Source organism: Adelges cooleyi, unplaced genomic scaffold (genome assembly GCF_023614345.1).
Source record: "Adelges cooleyi isolate 19-005CV unplaced genomic scaffold, UGA_ACOO_1.1 ACOO_flye_CR_arks_rails_tigmint_CR_PRNA_574, whole genome shotgun sequence".
NCBI classification, from domain to species: domain Eukaryota; kingdom Metazoa; phylum Arthropoda; class Insecta; order Hemiptera; family Adelgidae; genus Adelges; species Adelges cooleyi.
In genome coordinates, this window is record NW_026096268.1 from 11,106,009 (window position 1) to 11,133,594 (window position 27,586).

At 34.9% G+C, this 27,586-nt stretch overlaps 1 protein-coding gene across 1 annotated transcript in view; it reads right to left on the reverse strand.

Annotated features, from left to right (window-relative positions):
* Nucleotides 1-26,847, reverse strand: part of LOC126843188 (octopamine receptor beta-1R-like) — a 51,513-nt gene extending 24,666 nt beyond the window's left edge. Inside the window, exon 1 of the mRNA XM_050580555.1 lies at nt 26,114-26,847. Coding sequence (XP_050436512.1) covers nt 26,114-26,847 — 734 coding nt within the window. The remainder of the gene's footprint in view (nt 1-26,113) is intronic.
* Between the last annotated feature and the right edge of the window lie 739 nt (nt 26,848-27,586).

Genomic DNA, 27,586 nt, shown 5'->3' on the forward strand with positions numbered 1-27,586 from the left:
ATATTGTTTTAGCTGCTTACGTTATATTTACACGACGGGTTTATTCGAATAGCACTATAGCTAATAAAATTCCACGGGATTTATTTATTATTTTTTTTTTCAAATAATACAAACAACTCGGCGTAACATAATTTCGAAAGAAGGCGATAGCAACAAGCGTAAAAGAGATTTTTTAAGAATAACAATGGCCAAGATAGAATCGAATGAAGGAGGTGTTAACGTCAGAAGTTACTAACACTGATAAACAGATAAAAGGTTATACCTACTGCTTGTGTAGTTAGTTAGTCGGTGCTTGTGTAGTTAATTTGTTAAATATCTGTCTTTTGATAAGAGATCTGAATGGATTTTGGATCCAAAACTTAATAGTCAACTCGTGAAATGGCTGCAAAAGCAGCTAAACCAGTCGGTGCACAAACAATATTATTGCATTACAGATTGCACAATATTATTGGTGGTTTAGAATAGATACTGAAGGATTTTGCAATACAAATCCAAGGCAGCTTCAAGATGTGTTCAATACTATTGCCAGTGTAGGGGTCGCTTAAAGACGACATTTTAAGGCACGAAATGAGAGAATTCAACTCAAGAAGGGTTGAACTTATTTGTAGGAGGATATCGAGGCCGGGGAAGACGGTTGGATTGGCCACAACAAGACACAGCTAACCTGATACGAATAGCAGAGGACGACGCTAAAAGGGAAAATTCCAAGGAGAAGATGGACTAGAGTAGACCTTGTTAAGTAGTTTTGTATAATGTTGTAAGTAAAAGTTAGTACCTATTACAATTTTGTGTCGGATCGGACGTTCGAATGCTGTGCATGACAGTTGTTCGTATATAGCAGCTGGAGCTGTGAAACGTTCAAGTACGGTGTTGTAACTTTACAGCAAAGTAACGTTCTGGGCGCAGAATAAAATAATCCCGAGGGATAGAAATATAAAAAAAAATAAAAGGCAATCGGATTACGCGTCACTTTTGTCGCAATAGAAATTGCATTGTCTCCGGTCGCGTTGATTTAAATGTATTTTGGTGGTGTTTTTATTATTTTTTTTTTTTGGAACCCACGTCGACGTTTTGTTATTTTGTCCGAATATAATTTATACTATGTCTTTGGCGACCTATATAATATATATTTATATGTATAGAAAACCAATGTTTTTTTTATATAGATTTATTTTATTTTATTTTCAATTACTTCCACCACGCGAAAACAATTTTAGACCGCAATCAAAGCTTGCGGCTGACTGGCTGGATTATTGGTCTGCAAATCTTTAAGCATCGCCAAAACAATTTCTCCTTGAGTTTGTAAGTCTTTTTCCCTAGCTGTGCAAGTTTGGTGGGTAAAATCTTGTCCGACAATGTCGACATGCTCATCTTTTAACGCGTAACTGATTGTTTGTAAATAATAATTTACGTATCTCAAATAATAGCAAGTTTTTAAGTCTTCCGCATTTACCCGTGTGATGAAAATTGCCAACACAACGAAACACGACAGTATCATGGTAATATTCTGCATCTCAGAACAAGGCTAAAGAAGTTATAAGTATAACAAATCACGTGATGTATTTTGCTTGCTTTAGTCGTTCCAGGCGCGAAGTCGTGAAAATCTCATACCTTTTTAAAGGTTTTACAATGTTTTCTCAAGAACTAGAAACCACAATGGGACAATGTATTGCCCTCGGTCATGTCTCAGTGATTACGCGCCACACACCACTCTCCCAGCCTCTTTAAAAGATAAGACTAGATTAGAGATGAGTGACACGACATTAGCGATATGGTATAATAGATATCAGACATGATATTAGTGATAAGAGATTAGAGATAAGAAATATAGAGGCTTGGGAGGATAGGGTAGGAAAGGTAGTAGTAGGCTACCCCTTCCTCCCCTGATCCTTTATCGGCTGATCTACTTTCCCTTATCCCTCCTGTTAATCCCTCTTCAAGGGAAAAACTAACCCTTTTTAATTTACTTCTAGTCGATTGCAGAATATATACTATCAAATAGATTTCCAATTGTCTATCCACCTACGGATGAATTATTTTTTTAAAACAAAAAACATCAATAGGTCTAAAGATAAGATGTTTTTCTTTTATGCGCTGAACAAAAATAAATGAAATATTACTCGAAGTAAACAAAATTATTCAAAAACCCAAAACGAGGGTGCAACGGGCACGAAACGACTTAGCACAGCACAGTCGACCCAAATCCGTTATTTATAATTTATATGGCTTGGCGACGCATAAAAAAAAAATAATAATAAAGCGTGTAGAGGTATTAAAAATTAAAATGTACTTTAAAACAAACGCGTCTCGAGAGATCCATAAGACTATTTAGTAATTTATACACAAACACCGCATCGGCAGCCAAACGCCCACTCTTCGCGATTAGAAGTCATCTTAAAATTGTCTTGTAACTTATATCCTCCTTTGCACAGCCTAGACCTTGTTGTAAGGTTCATTAGATCTTCATATTATAAATATAATGATTAATAAAGACTAATTCGTGTAAAAAAAAAAGAAACTAATATAATTTGTAATTAATATATATAACAAATATATATTTGTCTGAAATTGTTTTTCCGAATCTGAATATCACCTGAAAATGGTATGATATTTATTTAAAAATGGAGTTTTTTTTATTTAGTTTGTGTTATAAATTTCAAAATTGATTTCAGAATTTATGTAGAATCGTTTTAACACAAAAAAATAATAGACAATTCTGATTACACTTGATTCGAATAAAATGTCACATTGTATTTGGAACAAAGCCAAAAGTATTTAAATGAATTTTAGGTTTGTGTTAGGTTGTCATATTCGATTTTCTTGTCACTCGAAAACCATAAATTTCTCTCAAACACACATACCTCATGTCTGCTTTCATTACAGTCGATAAATATTTAAAACCCAGTGTTCCCCTTTAGTTGTCTTCGAAAATACACGAGCCAACCTATCAGTTATTAAGACTATAATGTTTTTTTTCTTAATATCCAGCATAAAAGGGACAACCTTTTCACATTCAGCATTTTCTTTGATAATTTATTATTCATAAAAAGTCACCTTTGTCACAATACTATAAAGATGGTTTTCTTGGGATTTCGCTGGGTGTAAAATTTCAGGAAAATTCTCTACTACTAATTCTATACACGTTTCTAAAAACCATCTAGTTGATTCAATAGAAAGACGACCGGTAATTTATATTCAACTCGCTATAACTGTATTTTCGCTTAAGATATAAAAACAAATCATATTTATTTCCAGCACTCGAGAATGGTGTTGTGATGAAGTCGGGAGTACTCGAGTTTAATTTAGTAATTATGTAGTTCGACATGCAATTTTAGGTTAATATATAATTGTTATATTCTCTAACCAGTACAGCGAAATTAATTAGTTTAATAATTAGGAGAGAAGTCTTAGGACTTGAGGTCAGAAAATCAAGGTTTTAATTTTGCCTTTTCGCCGTCCCCGTGCAAAGGACACTGAGCGCCCCAAGTGAACAACTGCACAAGTTATTCTCCCCACAAGAAAGCATTGAAAGATGTAAAATTTACTTGTTTGTAAATTAATAATCGTTTGTTGTATTTATCACTCGATTTTTGATGGTACGAAAAATAGACAAACCATTCGTTTTACGACTATTAGCGGTTCTTTTTTTTAAAGAAATTTCCAAACTATGTTATAGTAGGAGAGTTCGTGGTTAGGTTATCCACTAGGTCGCACTGCTGTTTGTATCGTTTGCACGTCATCTAATAGTTACAACCCAAATCGTGCATAATAATATTATGTACTAATTGTAATATTGAAATCCTTCGAGTGGGCATCGCTGCCGGAGGGATAAAAGTAGTAATCGGATCCGCTGGCTTTAATCGCGTGGGTTTAACCTAACCGAGATTATGTTACCAGACGCAAATTGATGTTTACAATAACAATACGGTCAATTATCTAAAGGGTTAAAGTAACTCTGGGTTCAATAACAAAATGTCGATAGGGGCGCGTTTGTCGAATCGCGAAAGTCAAGAATGATGGTGACACGTTTGACGGACGGTTTTCGCACTTAAACCGGTGTGTTTAAAGAGTGAGACGATTACCGCAGTTTGCGTTTGATCCATCCAAGTCCTCCTATTATGCCAAAAGGAATGGATACAATATCGATTACCGTCGATCGGATACATTTTTTGTAAATATCTTCGCAGAGATTAAATGAAGCCGGATGGCAAACTTTGTCATTTACCAAACCGTTTGACATAATCAGAAATGAGAATATAAGAAGTTTAATTAGGTTAGCTTAGGTCTCAAATTTCCATTTTAAAAAATATCATTCGATCACTGGACTGGACTCGCAGAACCTGGAACAGCTTATTTTTTGTCACTTGTCAATTATCAAGGGTTAAATTATTTCTCTTATCACTTATTTATTAGCAGATGGTTATCTACAGGTGCCACACATGAGGAATTGCCAATTGAAAAATCTCTATATTAATTGCGACACTAAATTTATACAAATAATTCAAATTCTGCGTATAGACAAAACTTGTTCACGGTGAATTAAAATGGCAAATTCCGAGAGACAGATGCCGCATAAGCAAAAAAAAAAATATTTTGCCCTTGTATTGTTCAAATAATAACACGTTTTCATATTGAATTAAAAAAATATGAAGGTTAACTATACACGAATTTATCAATATTTAGGTTTATCAGTTGTTGTTTATTTATGACACAAGTGTTCATATCTAAAATATTATTTTGAGAATAAAAAACTATGTCATTATCAAAGGTTGTTTGTAAAATAAAAACTAATAATCATTTTAATAAAAATCAAATTTAACCCTATGGAATGTCTGATTATTATATTAGAGAAGAGCTATTAATTGAAATAAAAAATATTTAGTAACAGTTTACAGCAAAAAAAAAAAAACAATGATACTTATTCACAGACTAATATGATTTTTAAGTGAGCTTTCATACCCCTTTAGACTACTGAATAAACAACAATCAATATTTTTCATTTTTTTCATTCAAATTAAACTGCACATAGTTTTTTTTTTTATAAAAAATACACTCGTGTATGTAAGTATCAAATATGTTCGTAATATAATTTTATTTTAAAAATGTTTACACACAACATAAATATCTGCACATGTAGTAAAATTGAAAAAAATAATACAATACGAAACATCTGTTTAAGTGTTATAATTGGTCTCTATAAAAAATTTGTATATTTTGCTATAATATTTGTAACAATATGGTACTATCGTGCAAGCAAATTCAAAAGTTTTAAAAACACAACTAAAAAAACCACTTGTTGGAAACTGGTATATATTATAGCCCCACTCTAAATCTAGGTACCTTCGGCTTAATTATCAGAACTTTAGGCCTAAAAGATAATCTAAAACAGCGATATAAAGAAATTGTTCAAATCATATTACATTCCTGACAGTGACCTAAAGTATTAAATTAGTATTTTAATTAGGTCTTTTGTTTTTTTCATTATGATTATAATACTCAATATAGATACGCATGTGTTATATTCGACAGGCAGAAATAACCAAATATTGTAGATGTGTTTCTCTTATCTTTTGATTTTCAAAAAAACATATTATTGTAATAGAACAGCAGATGTTCCTATTGTATTTATTTTCAAACTTAAGTTCTGTACTACGCATATATTCCAAGTGTGAATTATGAAAAAAACAATTTGTTTGTTTCATATTAGATTATCGCCTTTAGTTTAAATGGTATACAAGTTTTAAAATAAAATATCCAGTTGTTTTTTTTTATATTGGCCAAACCTGTATAGTATACGCATATTATGAGTTCTTACAAAAATTGTATTTAGCATCAACAGTAAGAAATAACGTATCTTTGTGTAAACAAAATATTGCCGAGAATCGAAAATGTTACAAAGCTAAAAATTACATTATTTATTATAACTAAAAAAAAAAATTTTAGCATTATAACGAGAAGTTCCTTACCGAATTGAATTCCCACCAAAGCCTATCGAAAACAATTAAAATATCTTCAATATTTCTCATAGCCCATTCCATATAATATTTAATCTTTATATTCAACACATTATTTATTTTTAAGTATTTTAATAGAGAAACTTTTATCTCAATCACAAAGTATATTAGTCATAATGTCATTATTAGTCACAATGCTAAATTATTTTTAAAAATGTGGCGAATATTATTGCATCTAAATTAAAAATACAGGAATATTTTTAATTAATTTTTTTTTTCATTGTAATGGACTGCTCTAAAGTTGTATTGTATATTTTATAAATATGCACAACCAACTATTTTACCCACGAGCCGCCAATGATGATGAACTAAAAACATTCATGACTTGATATATTGTCGTTAGTTATTAAACCGCATAAGTTATTGAGTGGTTCACAATGGAATGATCATCTTGTACATACCGTACAAAAGACTATTTATTTATTGTAGCGCCACCATCGAGCTTTAGTATAATTTTCAGACCTAAATCCCTCGAAATTTGCTTGAAAAAGTACAATAAAGAAAACATTCCTATCCATTCCAATGTGAAGGGTTTATGATATTTTTTTATTTATCGATTTTTATCGGTAGTACATGTTTAAAAACTATTTCATTCGAATTTGAAATGAATTCGACTATTTTTTAAAAAGTTATAATTAGTCGTAATGTTAAATTTAGAAATATGTCAAATTTTAGGTAATTTTTCTGGATTTTTAAGGGGAAGGCGTAATTTTTTAAATATTTGTTCCAACAAATTATATTTTAGGTACGATTTCTGATCTAAAGAGCTGCTATACGAAGAAATCAGTTGAGCGGTTTAAAAGATACCGTGGTTTTCGTTTCCTATTTTTTAAACATTAAATGGTTGTAATAGGTGAAATAATTACGGTATACTTGATTTTTTTATAAGTTTATTTTGCTTTATTCCAGTTTAGTAACAATAAAAACAAAAGACATTTAATTAAAGAAGTTCAGAGTATATTAAATATTTTTGATTTAAACAAAAAGGTAAGAACAATAAGCATAATAAGAAAAGTAACATTATGGCAAACTCATTTACGATCTGAAGACGACTACAACCATCCCGATTTTTTCAGATCCATGATTAAATCATCATAACCAGTATACATATTAACAGCTCTGTCTAAAATGCTGCACGCAAGAGGTTTCGGAAACTTATCTGTATACGAAAAGAACATATTATTCTTTTTTGTTACATCGTAATAACGTTTGACCTTTTCTGTAAGGTTTTTATATAATTTTCGACGGTGGATGCATAGCCTACCAAATGTTTTATTTCACTATCTAGAATCGTATCTTCTTTGGCTATCTTATCTCCAAGTTCGTCCAACTTAATGAATTTTAGATTATGTAAAGTAATAGGCTCTGAACACCGTGTAAACATCTTACCAATCGATTCGAGTGTTATAGTTTTCTTAACGGGACGTTCGACAAAACGTTTCAGTTTTTGGCAGGTGATTTCGAAATATTGCTTAATTTTTTCCGGATAAATTTCTAATTCGATAAAAGCGACAAGCAACTCAACCGCCTTATCACCTAAATTATCTATGGCGTCTGTCAAACGGTCAGTTTCGACGTTTTCCATTAAGTCCTTCTTTCTCATGTAGTACATGTACTTGAATAGGGAAAGGTACGAAGCAACAACGGTTAACACAGGGAGGGCTGTGGCGGTCAAAACTTGTCGTTGAAACGATCCCAAGCATTTGGTATCGAAGACAAATTGTGCCATCTCCAATAATGATGTCATGGTTGCTTTTTTCTCGGCTGAGACAGGTGAGGTTACTTGAACGTTTTGAAGTAAGTCTAAGCCATCCTCGTCACTAGGGGATGTAGTACTTTCTTTTTGGTCGCCTCCGCCTAGGAGGTCGTAGAACAACGCGTTTCTAGGATTCAAATGTAAAAATAAATCTTCAGGGTTTTCGGTTTTTTGTTTAACCTCCATAATTTTTTTAATCCGCAACGCACTATTGTGTAATTGCTCCATTGCTAATTTCAAATCTTTGTGTTTATTTTTATCTACAACCGTGCTTATAGGCCAACTTGTCGGTAACAATCTTTTGAGTTCCTTTAAGTCCGAACCCAGCGTTTGGGTAAAATTCTCAGGGCAATTTATTGAAATGCTAATTTTTAATGATTTGAATAATTCCTTCAACACACAGCTGATAGTCAATTTGCATACCTCTTTTTCATTGTGAATTCCCATTCTTATATACTCTTCTTGGATTGGTTTTATCATTAACGATCTGGAAAGGTTGTTCAAATATAAATTGACCGCCATCAAAGCTTGCGGCTGACTGGCTGGATTATTGGTCTGCAAATCTTTAAGCATCGCCAAAACAATTTCTCCTTGAGTTTGTAAGTCTTTTTCCCTAGTTGTGCAAGTTTGGTGGGTAAAATATTGTCCGACAATGTCGACATGCTCATCTTTTAACGCGTAACTGATCGTTTGTAAATAATAATTTACGTATCTCAAATAATAGCAAGTTTTTAAGTCTTCCGCATTTACCCGTGTGATGAAAATTGCCAACACAACGAAACACGACAGTATCATGGTAATATTCTGCATCTCAGAACAAGGCTAAAGAAGTTATAAGTATAACAAATCACGTGATGTATTTGGCTTGCTTTAGTCTTTCGGATGTAAGTTGTATAAAGCGTATGTATCGAGCGTCTCTTTTGAATACTATGGAAATAATGGCCGAAAAACAAGGAAAAATTCGAATAACAATGTTTTGAAACATATGTGGCCTACATGACATCGCCTGGTGCGTCATATCAATTAGCAAATACTGGGGCAAAAACATTTGAGCAATTTTTGTTTTAAATGATCTTTGTGCGGTATGTAGAGGGTGATCACTTTATCGTGAACGAATCAAAATCATGAACGTTTTTAGTTCATTCATCGAAATAAAAAATTAATGAAATGTATGCGTTACCGTTTAAGTTACAGAAATTGCAATCAAAAAAAGGTTGGGAGGTGGTAAAAACAATAAAAGTTGTGAAAAATTGAGATCACATTGTATAAAACTATATGGAAATAAAACAATTTTTACCAATAAACCCTATGAGCAGTCAATTGCAATAGAAAAATATAAATTAAAATATTCCTGTATTTGTAATTTCGATGCAATAATATTATCATCCACACATATTGAGGTCGACCCCTGTAATGATTAAACACTTCATAATAAACCAATCAAAATAACTATTAATAGTTTCTGTGGCCTATTAAAATAATTAAAAACACTAAGTAATATATGGAGGAATATATTCGAGGAATATACCTCGTTAATAAGATAAAAATTTCTCTAATAATTATTATTATTATAATAATTTATTGTTATTTGAGGCGCTCAGAAGCCAAACTGATTAACTCCATAAAACGAAAATTTTTCAGGACAGGCAGTTAAAGTTATTTGAAACAACGTATGTATTACCAATTTTCTTGGCGCACTCTAGTGGTGAAAAATTCAACTATGGAGTAGTTTATCTTGGCCATTGAATATTTTACACTTTTTTAATCCAACCACGTTATTATTAGCAATTTGAAAAAAGTGGAGTTGATCGGTTTGGCATCTGAGCGCCTCATTTATCAGTAGCTAAAACAAATTAAAAATTAAAAATAAGGGGAAACTCACTTTCAAAGTCTCCCCTGACGAGCCCCCGTTGGAGAGATATAATTTGGTTGATCGGCTCTGTTCGTATGGCATGAGGTAAATAAGAATTTACATTACTCGGTGTTGTTTTCACGGTTTCCCATGCAAAGGTCAACAGCTCGGTAGCCCTCCTTCAATTACAGCACGGTTGGCGGTAGAATTAAGCAAACATTATCTCTCAATGTAGTTCAATAGCTGTTTCGTCAACGTTTAAGTACACGGTATGTATGCATAACGTATTAGTCGTATATGTAACGGTACACGACTCTTTCGATTGTTCCGCTCCATCTGATTGGGTTAGGTTAGGTATACATAAATATACATAATAATATGATCATTAGAATAACCGTTGTACCGTACACACTTCAATCATTGCATTTGTACACTTTAACGAACCCCGCGTGTACTTACACACAAGAAATGCCGGTAGTCAGCTTTAAGTATACCTGTATAGCTTAAATAATATTTTATATTCCATATGGTAAACCTAGCACTTGACGACTAAAGGTTTCCGCCATTGATTTATCGTTTCATCTTCGCCACCGTAGTGTATTTATCTCAATGTATGGAACCTGTATTGCCTGAAGTCGGCTGTCATTTTGAGAACCATTATTGTTTTGTCCATGATATTTATCGTTTTTTCTATGATTTATCGAATATAGAGTGAGTTTATTTTTATCACGGGCCCCTCAATATCTTACTGGGTTTATTTAATATTTGAATTTTGTTTTTTCAAAATGTGATTTTAATTTCCTCAAATTTGTATGTTCCTACCTGCCTCCCAAACTAATTATTTTTATATCAACTTTTGAAACTTTTCGTACAACCGACTATTTTATCAACGAGCAGGTGATCATTTTATCGTTAACCGCTCAATATACCATAAGTGGGTTTAATAAGAAATGTTTTTTATTTTTAATTGAGAATAATGTACTAAACATTTTCGCTGGCCGATATCCAGTTTTGAATAACCCTTTTTGAAGTTATTGTCATATTTATACGCGCGCACTTCCCCTCCCGTCCTAACTTTGAATCTCTAACTTGAAATAGTTGTTTAAAACTGGTTATGAACTAGTAAAAATGTTTAGTTCATTTGTCGCAATTTCAGAAGTTAATGAAATGTATGACTTACCATTTTAGTTACAAAAGTTGCTATCAAAAAAAAATTTTAGAGGTGCTAAAAACAAAATAAGTTGTGAAAAATTGAGATCACGTTGTATTAAAACTATAGGACAAAAAAATGGTGACAAATGTTACAAAGCTAAAAATTACATTATTTTTTATAACTAAAAAAAAATGTTAGTACTATGACGAGAAATTTCTTACCGAATTGAATTCCCACCGAAGCCTATCGAAAACAATTAAAATATCTTCAATATTCCTCCCATTCCATATAATATTTAATCTTTATATTCAACATTTTATTTATTTTTAAGTATTTTAATAGAGAAACTTTTATCTCAATCACAAAGTATATTAGTCATAATGTTGAACTATTTTTAAACATGTGGCGAATATTATTGCGTCAAAATTTAAAATACAGGAATATTTTTAATTAATTTTTTTTTTATTGTAATGGACTGCTCTAAAGTTGTATTGTATATTTTATAAATATGCACAACCAACTATTTTACCCACGAGCCGCCAATGATGATGAACTAAAAACATTCATGACTTGATATATTGTCGTTAGTTATTAAACCGCATAAGTTATTGAGTGGTTCACAATGGAATGATCATCCTGTACATACCGTACAAAAGACTATTTAAAACAAAAATTGTTCAAATGTATTTGCTAAGTGATATGACGCACCAGGCGATGTTAAGCAGGCCACATATGTTTCGAAACATTGTTATTGACTGCTGTAAAGTTTTATTGTATATTTTATAAATATGCAAAACCAACAATTTTACCCACGAGCCGCCAGTGATCATATTTGTGTTAAAACTATAGGACAAAAAAAAAATTCCTAATAAATCCTATGATATATTGAGAGGTTAACGATGAAAAATCACTCTGTATACGAAGGCGTCATCGTCATCTAACCTAACATGGATCACGGAAAAGTAGTGTAACAATTTTTCTTTCCATGAAATCGGTACACAAAATGGCTGCCTTCCAGCTCGGGGGACCTTTTTTCAATCTTAATACGCGTACTTTCGTATACTGAGTTCAGTGATATATACATATCCAGTTTATGTGTTTTTTTTTCTGTACTCTCAATGTTTTCAATATTCATCCATTATACGAATTCGGCGGCCTCGGTGGTTGAAAATAATATATATATATAATATTTTATTTTACTTGTGGTTTTCCGCGGTAGGCAAACAAGTGTTTCGAGTTCACACGATAACGTGCGAACCCGCTCGAAAATTGAACCGCGATTAGGTAGGCGTACCCGCTTTAAGTATACACACGAGTGAAAAAAAAAATGACTAGGGAGTGTATTAATAATGAAAAATCGCCTACTCTCTCAACGTGTCGGGTTTCACACAGCTGTTGAACGACTATTAACAGGGTTGTGGTTATTTATAAAAAAAAACGGTAATTTTCAATATGAGAGCGTGGGCGATAGTCGGCAGGTAGCTGAAAGGTATCGTCTATAGCTGTTGCTTTCAAGAAAACTGGCACCTGACTGTAGCGCGCCCAGCGGTAAAATTTCATCAGGGGTTATAGAAAAACGTCCTTTAATGTGTTTGTGACAAAAGATCTAAGTCAATATATTTTCGTCTCGTTTTGCTATTCATCGTCAGCGCTCATGTTAGTATTTTGTGTGAACCAACTGAGAGGTTTTTGCTTTTTGCTGGGTAAAGCACACATTTACATGTACTCTTTGCAAATTTTAGCATACAAAGTTTTAACTGTCCATAGATCTCCAGGGTTTAAAATATTTTACTGTTGACGTGCATAACTTTTTGAAGAGTTTATTTACGGAGGTGTGATTTATCATTTAGACAACGCAAAGTACATGCGATAAAATATACTTATTAAGCCCAAAAAATGAGGTTTAGCACTTTTAGACCCAAAGTACAGAAATACCACGATAATCCCCAGAGCTGGTGTTTGCTTAAAAGAAACGTTTCCGAGATTTATCTTAGTTTTTCGATATACGCGGCCCACAGGTATTAGTTGGTCATTGTCCGAAGGATAAGATAAAGATAGGGTAAGGTAGTGCCTGTTTAACCAATCATTTATTTTAGTAACGGGAAAAATAGTATTGTATTTTTTGCTGTAGTTGGTAATGACTCGCACGTTTCTTTTGGCGATCCCCTTTGGTCTTAAGACACTGTATAAGATAGTCTTATTTTTTTAACGAGCGAGTTACCCAACTTGTGTTTTTTTTCAATAATACTATACATTTTTCTTTTTCATGCTATGGGTTTAACCTATCAATGATGAATTTACTCTAAAAGCAATTGTATGTGTTTTTATAGCACAGTTAGTGAATTTTGTTGTTTTTACTAGAGTTAAAAATTTCCCAAAAACTGCGTTTACCGAAAACCCCTTACTCTTTCGGAGAAGTATTTGTTCTTTCAAATGTATTAAAAAAAAAAAATTGGAAAAATACAGAAAAAACTTGTAAAAAATTCAGTATCAGCTCTATTAGCATAAAGACGTTTACAGTACGTTAATTGAAAATGTAGTGGTGTTTCCCAGTCCCAACAACGATTTCAATGTATTTAAAAATGTGAAGATTTTTTGAAAAAAAGAACAGTAATTTACTGGGAAACCTAACTAGGGATCATTTTACTGTAATATAAATTTCCAAAAAAATATATTTAAAACTTAAAGCAACCAAGAAATATTTAAGTTTATTTTTCAAAAAGTGGGATGTCTTGGAAAATGTGTTACTAAAAAAATTCTCTCACTGGGTCCTTTTCCCTCCCAATAATCTAAGAACTCCTAGTTTGAGTAAGAACAATGTGTGGCATTTGCATCTATAGTGTTCCATATCCTTACAATTTTAACGCCCACCGTTCACTGTAATAGAATTTAAATTCACCGGTCTCCGCACTTAGAACTGCTATTAATCATTTGCTTTTTTCGCGGTCGTTTTCGACTTTCTTCAATCGTCGAACATTTATTATTTTGGTTTTGCCCATTCACTTTTGGTTCCAACATATTGGATCCTCGAAAAACATCTGAACAGAGGTACCTCCGAGATCGGGATTGCGGTTTTGTATACATTTTTGAGTTTTTCTTTTTCCACTCAACCTTCGAGGAAAAATCCTAGGTTTTCACATTGTAGTTCCCGAATTTTTCTGGAAATCTTCGGGCGCGTGAAATTTTCAAAATTTTACGGACCTGTTTTGCCAAGCATAACGTTTCACTTCACTACTGTGGCCAAAGGTCCATACCGGAGTCGTTTTGTCGCAAAAGTCCGGTCCACTTAGCCGGCTTGTGTGAGAGTATTATTAAATTAGACGAAGCTCTCTCCGAGGTCCGGACCTCGGCGATTCCCGTATCCGTCTCCTTTGCAATGTGCAGTAGCTTATATTATTCTGCTCACGTTTGAGGCGCATTATTACAATATTCCACTACGATACCGAATTGGCCATATAACTTTATATATATAATTTTGACTGTACACGCCGAACCGACAAAAGGCGGACGGCGTCATAAAAGGCACAGCGTTAAATTATTGCACGTAACACCGGTTCGAGGATGTCTAATGTTAGACTTATGTGAACCACCCCGAGGCCCACCTTAATACAAACAGACGATCAATAGTTTATGTCTAATAAATAGTGCATTGACATTTGACAATAGGCCGATAACCTTTACTCGCTGAAATCAAGTACGGAACGCGTATTCAGATTGAAAACCTCCCAAGGCAGCCATTTTGTGTACCGATTTCATGGAAGGAAAAATGCTACGTTACTTTTCCATGATACATATGAAAATGTTAGGTTAGGTGATAATTATAAGATGATAATAGCTTCATTGTATATTTTAAAAATCATAGAAAAAAGAACAAATATGGACAAAATAATAACTGTTGATAAAATAAGTGGACACCCTATAAGTGGACATATTCATTAGTACCGATATTTAATTAGTATTAGTGAGTTGTCACTTAAAAATATGAAAAAAGAAACAATTTTAAGTGTAAATAAATAAAGATAACGTCCATCTCGAAGCGTCCAAGATATAAAACTAAAAATGTCAAGTCTCACCACAATTTGTCAATTATTAACACAATTCTTTTGAGTGGTGCGTTGTACACGCTAAATTTCGGAGAGCATTAATTGTTAATAGTAAATATTATGAAATATCAGAAAAAACTCATCAAACTTTTGATCTCAAGCTTGTTTCTGTTTACCAGCCTACCTGCCTAAAAAGACCGATAAAATTGCTTTACACTTTTAAATTTGACACGCCTCTAATCTGTTTGTATAGAAATATTAGCATAACATTATCAATTTCAATATCGAATTTGCAGCTTACCGTGGCCGAGGGTTAAGGCCTCAGCTGGGCCTGATTGGCGGTTAATCTATAATTGGATTACAACGTATACTCCATAAAATGTTCATTTCGCGAAATCAAAATTCAAATGAAAAACAAACTAAAACATTCGCAAGCGCCCGAGTTTAACTCATTATCGTCGTTCTTAAGGGAAAAATGAAATATATATTTTTTTCTCTATTCGAGTCGCAAAACGTGAATCTTATATAAAATACACAGCTCGGCTCGGTCGTTTTTTGTTCATAATAAACCGTTCATTGGCGCGCAAAATGTCGAGTGGGCACTTGCGTTTCGGAAGGTGCTTGCTTTATTTTTAAGTATTGGATAAACAATATTTTTGTCGTAAAAAAAAAACCATACTATTATCTGCCATTCCGGGGCGACAGTAATAAACATTAACAATCACGGATACCATCAATTTGTTTTTCATTTCTCCGGGGAACAAACGTTTCAAGAACAATATATAAAAAGTGCATTCGGTATTTGGTAACAGCGTGTATCTTTGCTTGGCGAATCCTTTGGGACACTATTTTATTTTAAAAGTTTAACCAAAAAAAAAACCACCTCTCCGTGTAAAGTCAATAGACGGTAGTTTTCTTTTTTACCAACAACAATGGTTGTACACACAGGTACCTTAGGTCACACAAGTGGCTTATATGTCAGGTAAAAAAAAAAAAATAAACAACAGATGCTTTTGTTACGTATACATGTGAAATATACACTAAATAAGTAAGTTCCAACGGAAGTTTTTTTTTCATTTACTGAAGTCCCTGGACAATAATAGATACACTATTACACTTCAGAAAACCAAAGGAAATGTTGGATAATTACATCGGATAAAAGTTTTTATAAACACAAACTATTTTTAACGCTGAAATAGAAGAAAATTTAGAGTAACATCGCTATGTAGTACCAATACGTTTGTATAATTTAAACAAGCCGAAGCAGTGGTCATGTTAACGGATTCGATCGTGGTCTTGATGTGGTATATGCAATAATATAACCGAGAATGTTAACACCGAACTCTAGGCACGAGGCCTCGAGGCTTTTATGGCCGATCACAAGCGTCGAAATGATATACCGCGTCGTCGGTCGGATGATAATATTTGCATAAACAACCGAAACTCTATTAATCCCCTATACTTATGGTAACAATAATTTTCCAAATGGGATTTTGCTAAACAATCTCCGGCAAAGGTATCGGCTACATTGCCAAACGGTACTGACGTTAACGATTTCCATTTAACAGTTAATGCCTGCATCGGATAGCGTAATTCCGTTTTCGACGAAATCACGATCAAAGGGCGTTCGGAGCAAGTGTCAAATCGGATAAGATGAGCTTCAAATGTATTAACTTATAGTAATAATAAAAAACAGTCATTGGAAACTCTTAAAAAAAAAAAAAATGGAAGAAGTTAAAACGTTTCAAAATTTTCATCAATTTCATCCATTTCAATTTGATACATTTTCCAACAAAAAACACAATCGAGTGCTGCCCGGTCCCGTATTGTGTTATTACTCGTATTCAAATCGTAAATTGGGTTTTTGCAAAATCAATTTTCAAACGACGAAATTATAAATTGAAAAAAAACGAATAATATAATAATAATAAAAAAAAAATTGTAATTTCTCCGCCTTCGGAGCGAGTTCCATTAAAGTGTTTTGCGAAACGCCCGTCGCATATTATATTTCGTTCATATTGTCACGTCATTTGCTTGTTTTTTTTTCGTAAGTTCATTTATTCATTCAAATTCTTTCCCGTTTTTTTTTACGGACGGATAAGAAAAAGAGATTGTGGCGCGTTCCGATACCGAAAGAAGACCATTGACATTTTCCATTAGGTATCCGGCGGAGGCGTCGCGTGCTCTATGTGCTCCGGGACGAGATAAAAGTACACACACAAAAAAAAAAAAATACCGCCGAAAAAGAAAAGCTCTCCTCTTCTTGCGATGAGCCCCTATCGCATTGTGTTCGCCCATTTATTTTCCTTATGTTCTTTCGCGCATCCGAATGTCACTCCGGGAAATTTCGGAAATTCCACCAGTCACACACAATGCATGCCGGAGTGTCTTGCGGAATTCCGTCCGATAAAACGCGTATGGTGATAATATGCTATCGATTCACGCCTGCCCCTCCCTTTCCCACCGTTAGAAATGGACGATAGGGGCAACGGGAAAAAATAATAGCACCCGCCACCGACAATCCCGAGAGCACCGCGGTGCAATATGTGTGGTATTACCATAATACGGACCGGGGCGAGCGGGTAAATCTATATTATACAGATATACACATACCGAAATACTTGTCGGTTTATCCGTTTTTATATATAAGACATAAACATACATTTTTTTTTGGAAAATTCAGGTCGATCCAAAATATCGTACCGGATATTCACAAGTCCTAAAGCATATTAATTAATGTCATCGAGCTACAAAAGACAGGCGGTCCTGAAACTGATTACAAAACAAACACCAGCACCACGATTATTAGAAAATGGTTATTCGATGAACTGGTAAAAAGCAAATGCAGATGCCTCTAAAATGGCACAATAAACGTGGAACTTACAACGATAAAAATCCAATCAAAAGCTTTATTCATTTACATTGCGCAGAGGTCTTAGGCTAACCAGCACGACAATTTCAGACCCGAAAAGCCTATTTTTTTTATCGTTTAGTAATCGACAATTGGGAATTTCAGTAGAAATTTTCGGATCGTGCGACCGTGGTATATCTTAAACCACACTTAACGTATGAAAAAAATGATTGGTATTTCCAAACGTGTGAAGAATGCGTATTAAGAAAGCATTTTATTATATCCCAAATACTTGCTGGAATAAAATATAGGAGAAAAAATGTTATTAAAACGAGATGAAATTTTTTGAAAAAAAAAACTCTAAATAAAAAAAATATTCAGACTTTCGTTGGAATGAAAAAAAAAGTAATCCACAAAATAAAAGCTGGTGGTTTTTTTATAGTGTTTTAATACAATAGCAGAAGCACAAACCATTTTCAAACGTAATCTCCGAAGCCAACCAATACTAATGCTATCATTCGAAATAATTGAATTCAGTAGTCATAATGCTGAAGCGCATACTCATAGATTGGTACTGCAGGTATAACTAATTTGACTTTGTAGAGAACAGAATAAAATGTCGGATTTTCCTGTGAATAAGTTTGTGGTTTATTTATGGATTACCGTGGTATTAATGACTATTCGATAACGAGTTTAAGTCTTCACACACATTGCATATATATGCAAAACAAAGCGAAATACTAGAAGAACAGCGACACGGTCTGGTTGTCGAAGCGCAGACAAATTATTGGTTAGTTAAGATTGAATTATTCTACTTTGGTGAATCAGAAAGCGTTTTCCGAGGAATGGGACGGAGTGGCCTTGTTCTATACATTGTAAGTTTCGCCGTTAAAACACCAAAACAAAAAGGTTAAACCCGGATCGCAACCCTTCACCCCCTGGCTGTCCTCTCGGGTCTTAATTACTCGCTCCTTCTGATTACGGTGTACACGCATTAGACCTTTTAAGCCTCTCACAATATTGTATTTAACGTTTACAATTGCTGCCGACTTTCGTTTTTTTCAACAACAACAATCGCTCGTGTTTAAATGTGATCACCTAAAACGTCAGTGAAAATAGTGGATAGATATTTGTAACGGAGCAAAAACAATTGACTATTAAAGTGTGTAATAAATTTACAGTGCACGGAGAAGTCAGCATTAAGCCTGTACTTTTGTTCTAGTTAGTAATGAACAAACGTCCGAGGAGCATGCTCCATGAATGCACCTGAGTTCCTATTGTTTGCGGATAAGGAGACGTTTGAGAGAAATCGATTTTAAACCAATAGATTTAAAACAGGATACTTGAATGTTCGAATGAAATCAGAAAGCTTGGAGAGCAATAGCTGGTAATCAACAGCAGAGATCATTGCTGCATTATTAGTGTTGTACAAGAAAATAAAGGAATAGACAAACTGTAGTGAGTAGATAAAAGTTATACTTGCGTTTTATTTGAAAAACAATTGTTCAATGGACGACGGGTGAAATATATAATTATTGTATGTGACAGATAAGGGCCGTGTATGTAGCTTAACTAAATAATTACAATATTTCAGGAAGTACAAAACCCTAATGACACAGGCGTACAGCTAAGTAATTTAAGGGGGGGGGGAATAACATTTTGGAAACCGGACGACAGACACGTTCTGTTGGAACTCGGAGATTATACCAGAACGCTACGGGTCGGTTTTGTGTAACGATGGTGGTAAAATCGGTTGAAATTAAAGACACGGAATACATTTTAAAAAGTTAATCTGCTAATTAAATTTGAGTTCCGAGGGAAGTTTAATTACGGAAATACATTTGAGTAATCTGCGAAAACTTGTCTGTGTCCATTCGCCTACATCGCCGTTATGGTTGGTTAATTAAACGTTTTTTTTTTTTGGTTTTTAACATACTTCTTTTTAAAGACCAAAAGCTGCAATACATTCCTAACGTTATAGACAATTATATACTGTTTACATTTCGAGTTAGTCCTGATCAATTGTTTTTTTGTTTGTTACTTTTTTAATTAAATTTAGTTAAATAATTACATCGGTTTGTTGGGCTGTAACAAGTCAAAACAAGTTTAATCTTAGCCGACAATACTAATCGGTTGGTGATTTAGGTGGAAACGGTGCGTGACTTGTGTAATACAGAAAGGTACCATTTATGATGAGAATAGAAACTGTATGAGCTTGCAATTAGGCAATGATGTAAGGAAGTGAGTGTTAGGAAATAGTTCTAATAGTGGGATAGAAATGTTTATGTGTGTTAATAGAATACAAGGAAAATAGTTAAATGGGTAAGAGGGATTTAGAAGTAGAGATTTTGACCCAAAGAGAGAAAGTGAATAAACGAAAAAATTATATGTTGATTGATATTGAATTTCTCCCCTCTACAACAGAGCTGGGTTTGAGTTTAAAGTAATGAATAGGTTTTAGATTACGGTAAAAAACCTGTTGAGAATCGGTAAAAATAATAGAGGGATTATAGTATTGGGGATGAAATTATGTAAGAGAATGACTATAAATGATGAGCGACGGATGGAGGTTTGTGAAGAGAAAGGATTTGGCTTAACGTTCGCGTAGGGTAAGCCGAAGAACATGTATTCCAAGAGTGTGTTATCCTTTCAAAACAAATTTCGTCACACATTGTCATATATGACGACGACATAATCTGTTTTAATTCGGTTCCAATGTGTTAGCTAAGACGTTACCAAGCAACCGCTGAGGGAATGACAATATGCATGAAGTTTATGGCCAATCATTTGAATATTGACTCATTTGAATATTTACACGCATAGGTACTCCGATCCGAGTTGTTTGGATGTTAAATACACCAGAAGTCATTAAGGCTTATCGGTTGTGAATTGTCGGGTCAACGGAAACCGAATAGCGGGGTAGGTACAACATCCGAGGCTTGGTCGGTGGCCCAGAGGAGCATGGAGATTTTATCAATTTGCAACACTAATTAACCCAAAGTAAACGGCGAACCGTGATGTTTTGACATCTCGAAGCTTCGGTCTTTGACGATTGTTTAACAAGTGTCCCACAAGTACACAAACGTCTTAGATTAATACATTCATAGAAGCTGAGGCTGGACAAGTTTACGATTTATATTGACTGCGCGAATTATGTTAAGTCGAATAGAATTAAGTTCAAACATCTTGACTAAGACGATTTCGATTTATTTACAAACGAACTTCAGACGGCCATTTAGATGCCAAAACTTAAGGTTATTAAATTTAAAAAGTTTATATTGACTTGTCTTTTTAACTTGCATTTATACTTATTAACGTGTTAACGTCGGGAATAAGCAATTATTTCTGACTTCATTTAAACTTATTTAATGAACAAACGATTACACGTATCCGGTTCATAGTTAACACAAATTAAATTTAAAGTATTGTTTTTCAGAAATCATTTGTGTTGTATACATTGTAGGATGAACCCATAGAAAATGCTTTACCTCTAAAGGAATCCGAATGGGTTTTTTTTTTATTGTATACACTCGAAACTTTTTAGGTTTATTAATCGTTAAACATTGTAGAGTTGGAAGTCGTCCAGACCAACAGCAAACAAGCCTTTAGTTACCGAACGAGTATCAACATAGTTAAAAGTACCTTCGGGCAGTACGTATTATCAACTCGTTTTCATTTAACTCGCATTATTTATTACAAAAGTCGAATCTCGCGAGACATCAGTACTTTTATCATTAAGTTTCGAAACTTTATAATTCCCTCCGGGCAATGATACCGAGACTGTTTATGTGTATGATCCTGCGCCGAAACGTTTACCTCACTGCTGAATTCCATGTTGCTCGTTCAGATTTATTTCCTACCAAAATCGTTCTCCGGCGAGCGTACCCCGGTCTGTATTGATTTGTCCACTTCAAAAAATACGGCTGTGACCTTTACTGAGCTATTTTAATTAATTGAATAAACCTTTAAATCAACAAATTTCGTATGCAGTCCGGAGTACAGGAACAGCAAAACGGAATTTCATTAAATTTCCACACAGATTTCTAACTTCAAGACGGACAACTCCTTGAGTGGAGTACAAACTCGATACTCGAACACGGTACACGGTTAGGTTTTTGGCTGTCAAATCAAATCTTTTCAACTGGCTTTGGACGTCCGACCTACTGACCCGAGAAACGTCACGGCAATACCGTCTTGAAACGATTGCGGAATTCGCAATCTGACGTAGAGCACTTAAGCCATGTCGTCTACGGATGGACTTATGGACGGTTAAACGGTCCGAGTCGTTGCCAAACGTGTACACTGTGTATATATATATATATATATATATATATATATATATATGTATTCCAACTCAAACACAGTTTGGTTTACACTTTGCTGCACCCGGAGGGCACGCGCGTGCAAAGGGGAAGGTAATTAAATGAATCTATCTCCTTCAGACGAGGCCGGCTAGGTGGTGATTAATCGGTTCGTTAATTACAGTACCGGGTGTTCCCGACGACCAGCATCATCCACTACCGCCTCAACCGTAGACTCCACATAGGCCTTTTCCAAAACAGAAACTCCGCAAACTCCTCAGCTGCACGAAACGACTTAAAGATATTATGATAATCTTGGCGTTCTCCTCCGAGTTAATTCCATAGCTGTTCCATAGGTATTCGGCCGGAGACGACGGAAAACTTCTAAACGGTGGGCGGAGGGACATTGGGGTGGATATTTTTGGAACTTTGATTGAAGAAAATACAAAGAAAATTTTTTATTCGAAACAAAAATCTGCTATTTCTTCGGACATCATTCGAATGAGATCAGTCCATGATAATAATAACCGAACGATTAGCCCTCATCTGAAGCTTACATAAGTGTCTCAACGGATCCCAATATTATGTTTATTGTCATTATTATACTGACAATAATTACTGGCGAAAAATGTTTGTTAACACGACCCGTAACAAATAAAAGAATATGATATTCTTAAACATAAAATTAAAATTTTTCAAAGGTTTTTCGATATGTTGTGAAACGTTATAGTATTATTTGTCACGAGAGAATGATGTTATTGAGAATAATGTTTAACCTTGAAATAAAAATCGACTTGATCTTTCGAACAGTTTGCTAAACCAATTATGTAAATGGCGCCATTAAAGGAATGCTGGAATGTTTTGTAAACTTTCACACTTATATTTTTCGACATGGAACAACACTCTATAATACAATGGAACGATTTCCTTTTTGAAATAAAAACACTCGAGAAACAGCCTACCGCAATCTGAGCCTTATTTTGTGGCCTAGAAGCTTAAGACGCTTCATTGTTGTCGGGAAAAGGTTGAATTCAACCGCGGCCGTCACGGCGAACACCGTTAATTATAAATTATAGTGTTACCTTATACCTTGAAGATGTGATTAAAAAAAGGATAATTTAGGAGGGAAATATTAACGCTAAATTCTAGTTGGTGAAAACAAAACAATGAAAAGAGTTTAATGTTGCATCTGTCGTGGTTAATAATTTTACCTACGTTAACGTTTATCTCGACCGTCTGGTCGGGTAATGACTGTAACACCTGTAACAAGGTTGTCCAATGTCTTTAAGACACATCCCTATTCAGTGGCTTGCATACAAGAATTTTTTTTTCATTGATGCCTTTGATTGGCGTTGTTAAACAAAATGATTGGTTATGGTCGGATAGTGTTGGTGGTTTTATTCTATACAAATGCAGTTTAGACTATTAGTGGCTGAATTGGCGGCGTTCAACACTGAGGGATTCGAGCACGCGAACGGCTAGTTTTAATCAAATCAAATAGAGTAAACCTCCGGTTGGATGCAATCGATTTGTAAATTATTCACGGGCAAAGCGAATGCGTTCGTTTTGCTAATGCACCCGACCGAAAGTAAAATCTAAAACGTTTTCCATTAGATGAAATAATTGATGTAGCCATGAACTCGGTGCACTCGGTGTGATCCAATCGAATAGAACGGTTTCAGGAGAAACTGGAACAATAATTATTATCGAAACGATAGTTCTTTTAAAGTGCAAACTCAACCAACACTTGTCTAGCAAATAAGCTGAAAACAAAATTCTATTAACTCCCCTCCACAGTGTTTCTCTGTTAAAAAAAAATCAAATTGTAAGGCAAAGCTGTTCAAGTGGATATATTTTATTATACACAATTTCCTACGTTTCCTACGCGTGAATATTGTGTTTTGTTTTGTTTGTAAGAAAAAAAAACACCCCGTTTTCTTATTCGAGGACTAAAATAATGATTATTATTATTTTCGAGTACAGATTCGTCTAGGGCGGAGAGAGTACGTCAACACTTTAATTATAAATGATAACACAAACAAAAGTTTTCCGTCTTCGGATGTGTATAAAAACAATTAGTGCGTTGGTTGGTTAAAAACTTAGTTATTAATCAAGTTGTTATTTCAAAACAGTTACTATATAATTATTATATTTCGTCAAAATTAAATTCGATATTTCATATTTTTGGTCTTATTGTTTGTCGGTTTTTGGAAGAATACAATTTGCATATTTATTAATTTTATTCCTGTTAGCCCGGACAACATAAGGAAAAGAGATGTTTCAACGGATAAAAAAATATTTTAATTTCTTTTAATTAATTCGCGTTTCTCGTGTCGGAACAACTGTATATTATAATATTTCTTTTCGGATACACAACGGCCGAGCACTCCCTTCAGTACGAATATAATTATTTCCATAATGATAAAATCATTTTAGTAGTAGAACTTTTTTTTTTTTTTTACAGTTATAAGTCATAACGCGGTCCGGGTATCTTCGATCGGGTACAAGAAATGTTTGAATATTGATTAAGTAGTTTATTAGTAAAACGGCTGTGGCAGAACTGTGCCACACATTTGGGTCAAACGAAATAGCTAATATATTTACTACAAACGACAGCCAAAGCCGAATCGCGTTTACTTCACGTAAAAAAAATTAATTAAAAATAATATCGAAAAAATAATTAATTCCATTTTGCGGGTGGTTTCGTTTTTTTAGTGAGTTACTTGTTTTATTATTTGCCAAGTTTGTTTTTAAAGCTACTATAATTTTCGTACATCCAAGTGCTTCATTATGGTTGTTTTCAATTATTCGTTTTTGTAAAGCACCTACAATGTATTTGATTTATTTCATTAAAGAAAGAAGTCTTGTTTGGGCTCAACGGTAAATTGTTTTTTTTTTTTACAGAGTTAATAAACCTTTGGAATAATTACTTTAACTTCTCTCTGCACTACCTGGCCTGCCTGGTTCGGTTACTCGGAGAAAAATTAACTTTAAAAGTATTCTAATTAGAAAAATTTAATATGTGTTCACTTGAAATTAGTAGACATATTAAAAATGGCTATTAGATCAGTTTTTGTCAAATATTACCTATCCTTTCCCCCTTAATAAATAGAGCTTTCTATTCCCATTAATTATTTCTAAATTTAATTAATTTTAAAGCTTAGGACTGGATGGTGGGGAGGGGTGTAGTAGTATTATTGTTATCTGCCCTCTTTTCCCGACTTTTAAACTCGAATAACATTAAAACTAATAAGTCCACACAGGATATTGTGCGTAAGGTGTGCTATAAGACATACGCTTCCGTTTTCAGTAGCTGTAGACGGACCACGGTGACAATCTAGATGTATGATAAGACGGATATGTGATTGGGTTTTATGTTATGTTATTGTATTACCAGTTAGATATTAGAAATAAGATTATAGAAAAGAACTATGTAATAAGAGACAAGAAACAAGTGATAAGTGATATGATAAGGTAAACCGCAATAACATATCCACGGTTCAATGATTATTCGTGGAAAAGAGAAAATAATTAAATTTTTGACATTGATATGTTTTTTGGCTCGAGGTCAATAGGAGAATCTGTGCGTCACGCTCAACGTTACCGAAAAAATGTGTGCGTGTGGCGCGATATAGCGGTTGTTTTTTTAAACGAAAGAACTGATAAATAATTATCTGACAAGATATGAGAGATAAAAAGATAAGAGATAAGATATTATTTTATATATATAGATTAGTATATATTAGGATATATAAGGATAAAAGGATATAAGTATAGTAAAATTAGTTTGTTAGGTAGGCATTTACTTACTGGCGAACCACGGAAATTGATTTATGAGAAATGTTAAATATAAATGAACTACTAACAAACGTTTGGCCAGAACATATAATTAAGACTATACTATCATCATATTATATCGCAAGGAGATTGTAGATAGGAAATAGACATACAATTATCAGGGAATATCCATGTGTTGATGAATCCGCATGAGATGTGGATACTCTCTTAACTGATTTATTTATAGCGCAATGTACCCATAGTGCCCTGGTACCCGAATTAACGATACCATGTCCTTGCCGTAGAGCTTAGAAATTAGCTAGGGTGATATATTCCAGCGAGTCCGGATCTGCTGGATTTTCTTACCTGTAAAGCATCCGTTCCTGTCGGTCCGCCTCCTGGTAGATCCTGTAGTAGGTGAACAACATGATGACGCCCGGCACCCAGAACGACACGCTGGACGAGACGACCGCGTACTTCTTGTTCACGATGAACACGCACTCGTACGGGTTCTGCTTCTTGGCGACAAGGTGTTCGTACGTGGTGTACCAGTCGGCGAAAATGGGCGCGAACGATATGAGCACCGGCGACACCCAGACGAACGCCAGCATGACCACGGTGCGGGCCTTGGTCATGATCAGCGGGTAGTCCAGCGGCTGCACGATGGCGTAGTACCTGTCCACGCTGATGCAGCATAGGTGCAGTATGGACACGGTGGAGAAGTACACGTCCATCGAGTTCCACACGTCGCACATGAACTGCCCGAACAGCCAGTAGCCGAACACCTCGACGCTGGCGTTGAAGCACATGGCGAATATGGCCACCAGCATGTCGGCCAGCGCCAGCGACACCACGAAGTAGTTGGTGATGACGCGAAGCTTGCGGTGCCGCATCACGCTCACCATTACCAACAGGTTGCCGAACAGCGCGGCCACTATGATGAACACCATGGCGGCGCACTTCACCAGGTAACCGAGCAACCGGACGTGGTCGACGGCCGACCCGGGCCAACCGCCGTCCGCGGCCGCCACGGGCACGGCCGCCGCGACCTTCTCCGCCGCCGACACCACCGCCGCCGCTGTCGTACCGTTGGCCAACATTTGTGCGCGTCCGGCCACCGTCCCGGCCCACTACATCACCGGCCGCTCGGCCGCCGTCCACGTCCGCCAGCAACGCCCGGCGGCCAGCTCATGTTAGATTTCTGGAATGAGAAAAAAAAAACTGTGTTATTCAAACATCTTAAAAAAAAGAAGTCTTAGGGAACTATCATAACTTAAGGTGATAAAAATCAGTGTTAGTTCATACGAAGCACATTATAAACCAGCACAGCAAGATAGTAGATGAATGCAAGTTCAATTCCCCGTTAATATTTTTTTGTATTTTGTAGTGAAAATTTTTAACTTTTGCCCTTATCCCCCAGCTCCAAAGCACTAACGACATGAGCATGTGCGATAAACGTTGCTGTTCTTTCATAAATTGTCGTAAAATAACGTTGTGTTTTTCTCGCCAAATCAATCGGGTCCGGATCGGATTATCACATTTTCGTCTCGAGTGTACATCCGACGGCCGTTGTAAATCTGTCGGAATACTCTCTCGGTTTAAAAAAAAATAAAAAAATAAACTCCTTTATACGGGGGAGCCCGGTCGCTTTTATCCCGGATACACTGCAAAAGCGCCGAGCTGTCAGGAACGTGCGAAAATCCTAATAAAGAAGTTCGCAGTGAAAGCGCTATACTTTCCCTGCACGTCCCACCGGAATTCGGTAGGAGACAAAACATTTACCACCTGAAAAATTCGGACTGGCGATTTTTTCATGAATATTTATATAAGCACTGTCGG